At 41.3% G+C, this 11,196-nt stretch overlaps 1 protein-coding gene across 1 annotated transcript; it reads left to right on the forward strand.

Moving 5' to 3' along the window:
• Window positions 1-1,485: 1,485 nt before the first annotated feature.
• mgat4c (mgat4 family member C) lies at window positions 1,486-6,075 on the forward strand. The gene is made up of 3 exons (XM_068051200.1): window positions 1,486-1,617; window positions 4,640-4,787; window positions 4,922-6,075. The coding sequence occupies exons 1-3, from the start codon at window positions 1,486-1,488 to the stop codon at window positions 6,073-6,075; spliced, it is 1,434 nt and encodes a 477-aa protein (XP_067907301.1).
• The last annotated feature ends 5,121 nt before the right edge of the window (window positions 6,076-11,196 follow it).

Genomic DNA, 11,196 nt, shown 5'->3' on the forward strand with positions numbered 1-11,196 from the left:
TAATTAAGATTTCTCACGCAGTTAAAAATTCACTTACGTGTGAATTGACAAGCCCTAACTTTTTGGAACGTGTTTAGTGGGTAACTGGTGAGAAAGTACCACAGCTTCATGTGCTTCATATCTTTAATGCTGAAGCTATTAGTGAGGTACTGGTGTAGTGAAGCTTGTGGAGGAGCAGGGCAAATTGGACAGCAACCTCTAGATTTCCCCCGCTTAACTGCACATGTGCAGATGCTGGGAGTTGCTGTCCAATTTACTCCATAATAACAATAAGCCTCACTGTTATACCTATCACCAAATCTAGGCCATCGTATTATTTTTGTTCCAACGCACACAAATGAGTTTTGCTTACATGTTTTATTTTAGGTGTTTGCAAATTCTGTTGTCCCTGGTAACTGCTACTTATATTACAGTGGGTTTCCTGCCTCAAAGACAGTAAAAGAGTATAAGGTAGATCTTGACTTTGTGAGATGGGGTAAAGCAGGTGATGGCGAATCAGCAGCCTGATTTACATCTCTCCTGATTTTTATTTCCTTTGACTTTAATGGAAGTTGGAGAGTGGTGCACATCTTCAAACTAAGAATTTGGAAGGAAGCATGTAAGAGATCTCCTCAAAGCAGTGCAGTCATGTTTTTAGATCAGTTACTAAAGAGTTATTAAATTGTGCTTTACTTATGCACTGCAGGAAGGATAGGTATATACATAAAGAAATCTCTGCATTTAATATCAGGAAGCAGCTCTTTATCTTTATGGCCCATCTGTTTATAGCAGGAGTTTTTATAGCAAATGCCAAGTAATAAGCAGGCCGCAGGTTTGCTCGCCATTTCATGTGCATCAAAGGCACTGGAATGAGGTGAGGTTTGGAAATCAGGATAGATCCTCTTTATGCCACATTTTAGAGACAAAAGCAGAAGAGAAGAGAGAACAGCACTATGAAGGCAATCAGGTGCTTTTTCTTCAAAGGCTTTCATCACTTTTTTTCACAAATTCAACTATCGAGGTACAAAACTTGGTTTAAAACATGATAAAAAATAGCTTGCATTGATATCATACCTTTAACAGACATGATGTCCCAAGGTACTTTATGATGGAATAATAAAGGATTCAAATCAGGTCACTTTCCTGTCGAGTATTTTATTAAAATAAACTGCAAAACGCAGTGTTAACTGCAAATGAACAATACAGTGAAATTGTGCTTTCTTTAGAAAGAGAAAAATCTGAGCATATTGTTGAAATCACTGCAGCTCTTCCGCAGATTAAATTCTATTCACTGTGTTAGTGCCAGAGATGAGACCCCTAATATCTGTTCAAAAATTTTACCTGAATGCAAAACTGGAAGTTGTTGCAAATTAAGCAATGCGTCAAACAGTAATAAAATATTCTTATTAATAAAAAGTTGTCTATGCTTGCGTGTGTTGTAGGACAGGAGACGTTTTTGAAAATGTTTCTTTTCCTTTTGCAGGAAACTTCAAAATTGAGTTTATCATGAGACTATATTGGAAATGTGCTGAGAAAATGAGATGCTTCAGAAAGCGCTCAGCTATTCCAGTGCTGGCTCTCCTTGCAATTTGTCTCCTTTGCCTGAATCTATATATGGAAGAGGACAGATATGTAATGGTAATGAACACAACTGGCAATGGGAACATTTGCCATTTGATCACAGTAATTTTGAATGAATATGCGCCTAAGTAAATTCATTATTTAATTCCATAAAGACCTTAATCGCTGCGCTAATTTTATAGCATAAATATTTCTCTTTAAGCATAAATTAATCTTGACTAGAATAATATCTGCATAACTTTAGGAGAAATTTTGGAATAATTTGGTGAAAACTGGATCTTAAGAAAATCTATGGGCAATTTGTAGGACATTATCTTAATTTTAATCTTACTCACCAGGATAGGTCACATCAGCTGCACCAAAACACCCACTTGTCTCACCTATTCGGCCCTAGGATCCCAATTGCTATTTTAGATTGGCACTGGTCGGAATGTGCGGTATGCACACTTCAACCAGTTCCATGGGTGATGGGGCTGAAGACACCCAGTTGAAGGAGTGCTCCATCACACCCCACAAAAATCTGGGCCACTGACAATCTGTGACCTCCACCCTCCATGATTGTGATCGTGCCCATCCCCCAACCATACTGTACTTACTTTATAGCCAACTGGCGCAGGCCGTTAATGACAGGCCTCAAGCTGCTTCAGAATAGCCATTTGACCTCCTGCAGCTTTCCAGGCCTCTCTTAATGAGGCCAGTGCCTCAAAATCACAGCCCCCTCTTAGCCGCCCACAGAGCTCTTTGCCCAAATGTCAAAATCAGCCCCAATGAGTGTTGTCTGGCCTCTAACAACCTTCTCTTACCTGCTTGCCTCCAACTTCACCTTCTTCCTGTATGTTTGACTGCTAAATCTAATAGCTCCATTTCCTGCAGACTCAGAGTTTCATGTAATGGGAGTCCTCCGCCAGTTGCTATTATGTCGTATACCTATTTCCCCTTTGAAAAGTAGGAAAATGTCCTGTGCATGTCATGGAGCTTTGCTACATGAGCTCAACCATGCATGATGATGAGAGGCGAAGGTCATAGAGTCATTTACGGCATAGAAGGAAGCCATTCAGCCCATCAAGTCAATGCTGGCTCACCTCAGAGTCTTGACCCTTTATAAAAACTATCCTTGAAGATTGGTAAAAGTCCTAGTGGCAAGAATAGTGAGTTGACAGTGCTTATAAATAAAGATAAGAAATGCTGGATTCACTCAGCAGGTCTGGCAGCATCTGTGGAAAGAGAAGCAGAGTTAACGTTTCGGGTCAGTGACCCTTCTTCGGAACTGACAAATATTAGAAAAGTCACAGATTATAAACAAGTGAGGTGGGGGTTGGGCAAGAGATAACAAAGGAGAAGGTGCAGATTGGACCAGGCCACATAGCTGACCAAAAGGTCACAGAGCAAAGGCAAACAATGTGTTAATGGTGTTTTGAAAGACAAAGCATTAGTACAGATTAGGTGTGAATATACTGAATATAGAACATCAGCAAGTGCAAACCTGAAGAAAAACAACCTGAAAAAAACAGTGGGTAAGCAAACTGAACAAACTAAGATGAAATGAAATAAATGCAAAAAATGTAAAAAGGAATGCAAAAAAAAGGAAGAAAAAATAACTAAAAATGACTAAAAATGAAAGTAAAGTGGGGGGCTGTCATGCTCTGAAATTATTGAACTCAATGTTCAGTCCGGCAGGCTGTAGTGTGCCTAATCGGTAGATGAGATGCTGTTCCTCGAGCTTGCGTTGATGTTCACTGGAACACTGCAGCAATCCCAGGACAGAGATGTGAGCATGAGAGCAGGGGGGAGTGTTGAAATGGCAAGCAACCGGAAGCTCAGGGTCCTGCTTGCGGACTGAGCAAAGATGCTTGAGTGCTTGAAGAGGTTGCCCTTAGCAAAAGTGAGCTTACTTGGCACCTAAGTGCTGAGAGAGAAACAGTGTGATAGGTATGGAAGTGAAGAAGCTGTATGACTGTTAGTGGATGGATATTGGCATCAGAGTCTTGATTTACTTTAACCCACATGTGAGGTCACTGAACCTCTTTCTGCATTGTGTGGCAGTTCTTGGGATGGTGCAGGTTGCACTGCCTATCTCTGCCACCTTTCTCTCCTGCCCCACCCTCTGACCTCAGTGCCCATCAGATGGTCCCTCCTGGTTCCCACTTCTGTCAGCAGCACTCCACTGTCTTATCAGAAATTCTGGGACTTTTGCAGCTACGGTCACTCCCCAGGGTGCGGCTCCAGAAAAGATTCTACACTTTAACTGGCTTTTGAAGGCTGCACCAGAACTGTATTTTCTTTGCTCCCCGAAATAGTAAGCCAACAAAGGGTAGTTTCCTGGTGTCCAAATAACTCTGCGTGGGTAATTGGGGTTGTGGGATGAAATTGCGGTGGGTTAACAGTGGTTTCACATTGTTGGATGCCTCCCCGTCACAAATTTGCTAACCAGAAGAAAGTTCAGGCCTTGGATTCTATTCCCACACTCATATCACACTAGTTGTTGCCAGACCCAATGTTAATGCACCAGTGTGAAGTGTTCAGACTTGCTCCACAGTTGAAAACTTGATGGGTTGCATTTGGCAGAAGCTCTGAAGTATGGGGAGGAGGTGACGTTGTGGTAATGTCACTGGAATAGTATTCCAGAGTCCAGGCTAATGCTCTTGGGGCATGGGTTAGAATCCCACCACGGAAATTGGTGAAATTTGAGTTCAATTAATAAATCTGGAATTAAAGAAAAGCAAGTCTATTTGGTTCAACAATGTCCTCCAGGGAAGGAAATATGCTGTCCTAACCTGGTCTGGCCTACATGTGACTCCAGACCCACAGCAATGTGGTTGACTCTTAAATGCCATCTGAAATGGCTTAACAAGCCACTGAGTTCAAGGGTCAAATTAGTCAGTGATGCCCACATCCCTGAAAATAATTTTAAAAAAAATTACAGGTATATTTTGAGTAAGACAGTGTTTAGAAAATGGACTTAGAACAGGAAACAGGATGTATAAGTTTTGCTTTTAACTATAGTGAAAAACACATGATAACTTTTAAGTTAGCATTATCCTTTACACTGAAGTCACAATTATTCTTTTTTGTTATGCAGGAAGGAGAGCGGAGACTGACAAGAGAAATAACTTCTCATCAAATTAACTCGGAAAAATATGTCCATACATTCAAAGATTTAACCAACTTCTCCGGAGCAATAAATGTCACCTATCGTTATCTTGCAGGTTTCCCTATACCACGAAAAAGTGAGTTTGATTCTATTATGTACATAGTGATTTTATAAAAGTAATTTGATTCAATCATCAAAATGTTTCCTTGTCTAAAACAGATAAAATAACCTGTGATTTAGCGATAATCTTTTTCTAATGTTTTTGTGCAGAATATTTAACAATAGGACTATCATCAGTGAAAAGGAAAAGAGGTAACTATCTACTAGAAACAATTAAATCTATTTTTGACCAATCCAGCTATGAAGAACTGAATGAAATTGTAGTTATTGTACACTTAGCCGACTTTGACCTCTCATGGTGTGAAAGTGTTGTCCAAGATGTCTCAAGAAAATTTGCCCATCACATCATTTCCGGTCGATTAATGGTCATCCATACTCTTGAGGAGTACTACCCTAGTTTAGATGGCCTCAAAAGGAACTACAATGACCCAGAAGATCGTGTGAGATTTAGATCTAAACAGAATGTAGATTATGCTTTTCTACTTAATTTCTGTGCCAATTTATCAGACTACTACGTAATGTTAGAAGATGATGTTCACTGCTCCAAAAACTTCCTAGCTGCCATCAAAAAAGTCATTACCTCAAGAGAAGGCTCCTATTGGGTGACGCTAGAGTTTTCAAAATTGGGATATATTGGAAAGCTTTACCATTCACATGACCTGCCACGACTGGCACAATTTTTATTAATGTTTTATCAGGAAATGCCATGTGATTGGTTACTAATTCATTTCCAAGGACTGCTTGCCCAGAAGGATATCATACGATTCAAGCCTTCTTTGTTTCAGCACATGGGATATTACTCTTCATTCAGAGGAACGGAAAATAAACTCAAGGATGATGATTTTGAAGAAGATTCCTTTGATATTCCTGACAATCCCCCCGCAACTCTTTACACAAACATGAATGTGTTTGAACACTATGATCCTAGTAAAGCATACAGCAATGTAGATGAGTACTTCTGGGGGAAATCTACTTCGGCTGGAGATTACTTTGTTATTGTGCTTGACAAGCCTGCTAAAATCGACAAACTGAAAATACAAACGGGGACTGATGATAGGCAAAATGATATTTTGCATCATGGAACATTAGAGGTTGGTCAAAATGTGCAAGTAGTGAAAAAGGGAAAGCAGTGTCCTAGCTATACCAAACTAGGCGGGTTTCAACATGGAAATATTGAGATTAAGGATATTGATCACAAGGTTGATTTTGACATTCACTGTATTCGAATAGTGGTAACAGAAAACCAGAAGGAATGGCTGATTATCAGGAGCATCAGTATTTGGACAAGTCAGCCAACAAGTTAGACCATTCGAGGTTGTCCCATGAGAATTAGATACAAAACATTTTCGAAATCTGAAAACAGAATCAAGGCAGCTGCTGAAAAATTGTCATGTCATGTATTCTATTGAAATAAATGGTTTGCATTTTATCTTTTAAAATAAAAATTCCACAAAGTTAATAGGTTGATAAATAACCATATACTTGGACCATTGATCAGGAATATTTTCAGCGGAAGAACGTAAAAATAAAAGAGCTTTATAAGGCAATTAGACTGTATCAGGTCCAAGATAATTCTTAGCATTTCACTTTAAACAAGTACATCATTGAAATTATACTGTGGAATACCAGTATACAAATGCTTAATCTGTTCATTTGGATTTTTTCTATCTTGGAGGTTTTTCTTAAATAAAATAGTTCACTGCCTCTGCTAAAGTAGCAGAGGGAGAACTTTCAAATGAATAACCAAGCATTAGATGCCAGTCTCCACAGTGTAAATTTAGGCCTATGTTTTTTGTTAGTCTGTTTTTTCTGTCATCTTGTCCTGCTATTTTGTTTGTTCCAAAAGACATTTACAAACTTAATAGCAAACTCATCAATATAATTCAGGTTATAAAAGAGAGCACATTTTCTGCATCATTGCACCAATTCTTTTATTTTCTTCAATTGCTCGTGTTTTGCTTGAAATGTATAACAGAATGTCAGTTATATGAAAAATGAATATCAGATCTGTAAAGTCTTAATAGCCATGTCTTGAATGAATTATAATACTTCATTGACAAAGTATCACATGAGCCAATTTCATAACTAAAGTTAAAAATATAGTACAAATCTTTCCAATGGTTTCCTTGAGAAAACCACCTGATTATCTAAATAATTCCAGGACACCATAGTCTTGATAAGCAGTGTTCCACTGCATGCTATCCCATAAAGCGAACCTGCTGTGACATCCAATACAGTGACAAGAAACTAAAATGCTGTGGTTACATTCAGAAAATTGTTCAAAGCCAAGAACCATTTTAAAATAAAAACAAGAAATGCTGGAAATACTCAGCAGGTCTGGCAGCATCTGTGGAGAGAGAAGCAGAGTTAACGTTTCAGGTCAGTGACCCTTCTTCACCATTTTAAAATGTAGGGCTTACTCCTCCAAAATGCTTCTGGTACAGCCTTAAAGGGAATAATTAACTTTCAACCTGAAATTCTATTTGGTTAGAGCTAAGAAAAGTCAAATTTCACCACTGGGTGTATTCTATAGGCCACCAACTGGTGGGAAAGATATAGAGGAACAAACTTGTACAGAAATTACAGGGTGGTGCAAAAACTATAGATTAGTTAAAAAGGGGAATTTTAATGATCCTAATATAGACAGGGATAGTAGTAGTGTAAAGGGCAGAGAAGGGGAAGAGTTTCTAAAGTGCATTCAGGAGAAATTTTGACATCATTATGTTTCAGTCCAATGAGAAACGAGGCATTGCTGGATCTGGTTCTGGGGAATGAGGTGGGACAAGTGGATCGAGTGTCAATAGGGGAACATTTAGGGAACCGTGATTATAGTATCATAAGGTTTATGGAAAAAGACAAGGAGCAATCCAGAGTAAAAATAATTAATTGGAGGAGGGCCAATTTCAATGATGTGAGAACAGATCTGGCCCAGGTAAACTGAAATCAAAGATTGGCAGGCAGAACTGTAATTGAACAATGAATTGCCTTTAAAGAGGAGATAGTTTGAGTACAATTGAGGTACATTCCCATGAGGGGGAAAAGTGGGACAAAAAAAGTCAGAGCTCCCTGGATGATGAATGAGATAGAAAGTAAGATGAAGCAGAAAAAGAATGTGTATGACCGATGTCAGGTTGATAATGCAAGTGAGAACCAGGTTGAATATAGAAAGTTCAGAGGGAAAATGAAAAAAAGAAATAACAGCAGGAAAGAGAGACTATGAGAAGAAACAAGCAGTCAACATAAAAGGGAATTCAAAAGTCTTCTATAGGCATATAAATAGTAAAAGGAGGAGTGGGGCCGAGTAGAGGCTAAAAAGGGGATCTACGCATGGTGGCACAGGGCATGGCTGAGGTCCTAAATGACTACTTTGCATCTGTATTTACCAAGGAAGAAAATGCTGCCAAAGTTGTAGTGAAAGAGGAGGTAGTTGGGACACAGGATGGGCTAAAGAATGATGAGGAGGAGGTCTTAGAAAGGCTAGCTGTACTTAAAGTTGATAAGCCACCAAGACTGGATTGGATGCATCCAAGGATACTGAGGGAAGTAAAGGTGGAAATTACAGAAGCACTGGCCATAATCTTCCAATCCTCCTTAGATACAGGGATAATGCTAGAGGACTGGAGAATTTCAAATGTTACATCCTTGTTCAAAAAAAAAAGTGTAAGGGTAAGCCCAGAAATTATAAGCCAGTAAGTTTAACTTCACTGGTGGGAAAGCTTCTAGAAATGATAATCCCGGACAAAATTAACAGTCACTTGGACAAATGTGGATTAATTAAGGAAAGCAAGCACAGATTTGTTATGGGCAAGTTGTGTTTAACTAAACTGATTGAGCTTTTCGATGAGGTAACAGAGAGTGTTGATGAGGGTAATGTAGTTGATGTGGTGTACATAGACTTCCAAAAAGTGTTTGATAAAGGTCCACATAACAGGCTTGCCTGCAAATTTCAAGCCCATGGAATTAAAGGGACAGTGACAGCATGGATACAAAGTTAGATTGGCGAAGCTGGGACTGTTGATCTTAGAGAAGAGAAGGTTGAGAGGAGATTTAATAGAGGTATTCAAAATCATGAGGGGTCAGAGTAGATAGGGAGATACTGTTCCCATTGGTAGAAGAGTCAAGAACCAGAGGACACCAAATTAAAGTGATTGGCCAAAGAACCAATGGCAACATGAGGAAAAACTTTTTTACACAGTAAGTAGGGGATGGTAGCATAGTGATAATGTTACTGGACAGGTAATCCAGAGGCCTGGACTAATGTTCCCGAGACATGAGTTCAAATGCCACCACGGCAGCTGGGGGAATTTAAAAATTCTAGTCTCATTAATAATAATCATGAAGCTACCGATTATAGTAAAACCTCATCTGGTTCACTAACGTCCGTCAGGGAGGAAATCTGCTGTCCTTACCTGGTCTGGCCTACATATGACTACAGACTCACAGCAATGTGTTTGGCTCTTAACTGTGCTCTGAAAAGGCCTAGCAAGCCATTTGGTATATAAAACGTCTATGGAACAATACGAATAAACCTGGACGGCACACCCAGCATTGACTTAAGCACCAGAAACTACAAAGGGAAACCCTGCCTTGTCAACCCTGAAAGGTACTTCTCACTAACATCTGGGGACTTGTGCCAAAATTGAGAGAACTATCCCACAGACTAGTCAAGCAATGGCCTGACATTGTCATACTCATTGAAACATACGTTACAGCCAATGTCCCAGATTACTCCATCCTTCCATCACCGTTCTTGAGTATGTCCTATCCCACTGGCAGCACAGACCCACCAGAGGTGGTAGCACAGTGATGCACAGTCAGAAAGGCAGGAGGGAATGGCCCTGGGCGTCCTCCACATTGACTCTGGACCCCATGAAATCTCATGGCATCAGGTCAATCACAATCAAGGAAATCTCCTGCTGATTGCCACCTACCGCCCTCCGTCAGCTGATGAATCAGTTCTCATCCATATTGGACACCAATTGGAAGAAGCACTGAGGGTATCAAGGGCACAGAGTGTACTGTGGGAGTCTTCAATGTCCATCACCATGAGTGTCTTGGTCGCACCAGTACTGACTAAGCAAGCTGAATCCTGAAGGACATATCTGCCAGTCTGGGCCTGCGGCAGGTGGTAGGAGAACCAACAAGAGGGAAAAACTTACTTGATCTCATCCTCACCAATCTGCTGTAGCAGATGCATCTGTCCATAACAGTGTTGAGTGACCATTGCACAGTCCTCGTGGAGACAGTCCCATCTTCACACTGCGGACACACGCCATCATGTTGGGGGGAGTTTTGTACTCTCTTTGGTGACTGTGAAGGCAAGGAGAGCATATAATTGGGTGAATGGTGGCAAGGGGGGACCCTGCCAGCTTCCTGCCTCCACCCAAATTAATCCAGGGTGAGAAGGCCCATTGAGAACCTTCCTGCCCTGCTGCCAATTGAGGCCCTTAAGTGGACAATTAATGCCCAATTAAGGGCCTCATCCCATTGCTGCTGGTATTAACCCAGCGGCAGGTGGGCCTGTCGCCGCACAGGGAGCACGCCAAGCAAGACCGTATAGGTTGCTTTCCGGCTCCAGTGGTAGGGTTGGGAGAAGGGTCTCTTGATAAAAGGCAGTTAATGCCTGATCAAAGGACCCAGCATTAGGAAGCCACTAAGAGCCACCCCCTGCCCTTGCTGCAACATCCCCACACCCGCCTCCCTGTGACCTCCACTCGCGAAACCCCTCCCACCCTGACTCACCTGTGGCCTGGGTCCAGTGCCTCTATGAGTCCAGTCTCTCAGTGGCCACCGCCTCCATTGTGGTGCTGCTCAGTTAAAGATCTGACGGCCTCTGATTAACCAGCAGCTCTCAGGAGGCAGGACTTTCATTGTCGGGGTCCTTAATCCTGGGGAAGGCCCACTGCTGGACACCTAAGTGCCTAATTGGCATGCAATGCAGTGGGCCTTCCCCAAAGGAGGCAACATGGGGTTCACACCAGCACTTTAGCCAGTGGCCAAGACCCCCATCACCCAGATAAAATCCCAGCAGCTGTGTGGCACTGCCACTTTGCTAAATTGGGTAGATTCAGAACAGATCTAGCAGCTCAAAACTGAACATCTGTGAGGCGCTGTGGGCCAGCAGCAGAATTGTATTCAACCACAATCTGTAATAACATGGCCCAGCATATCCCTCTGTATCATTACCATCAGACAGGGGACCAACGTTTGTTCAATGAGGAGAGCAGGAGAGCATGGCAGAAGCAGCACCAGGCATACCTAAAGCTGAGGTGTCAACCTAGTGAAGATACAACACAGGATTACATGCATGCTAAACAGTGGAAGCAGCATGCTATGGACAGAGCTAAGTGATCCCACAACCAGTGGATCAGATCAAAGCTCTGCAGTCCTGCTACAGCCAGTCATGAATGGTGGTGGACAATTCA

Source organism: Heterodontus francisci, chromosome 18 (genome assembly GCF_036365525.1).
Source record: "Heterodontus francisci isolate sHetFra1 chromosome 18, sHetFra1.hap1, whole genome shotgun sequence".
Lineage (NCBI taxonomy): Eukaryota > Metazoa > Chordata > Chondrichthyes > Heterodontiformes > Heterodontidae > Heterodontus > Heterodontus francisci.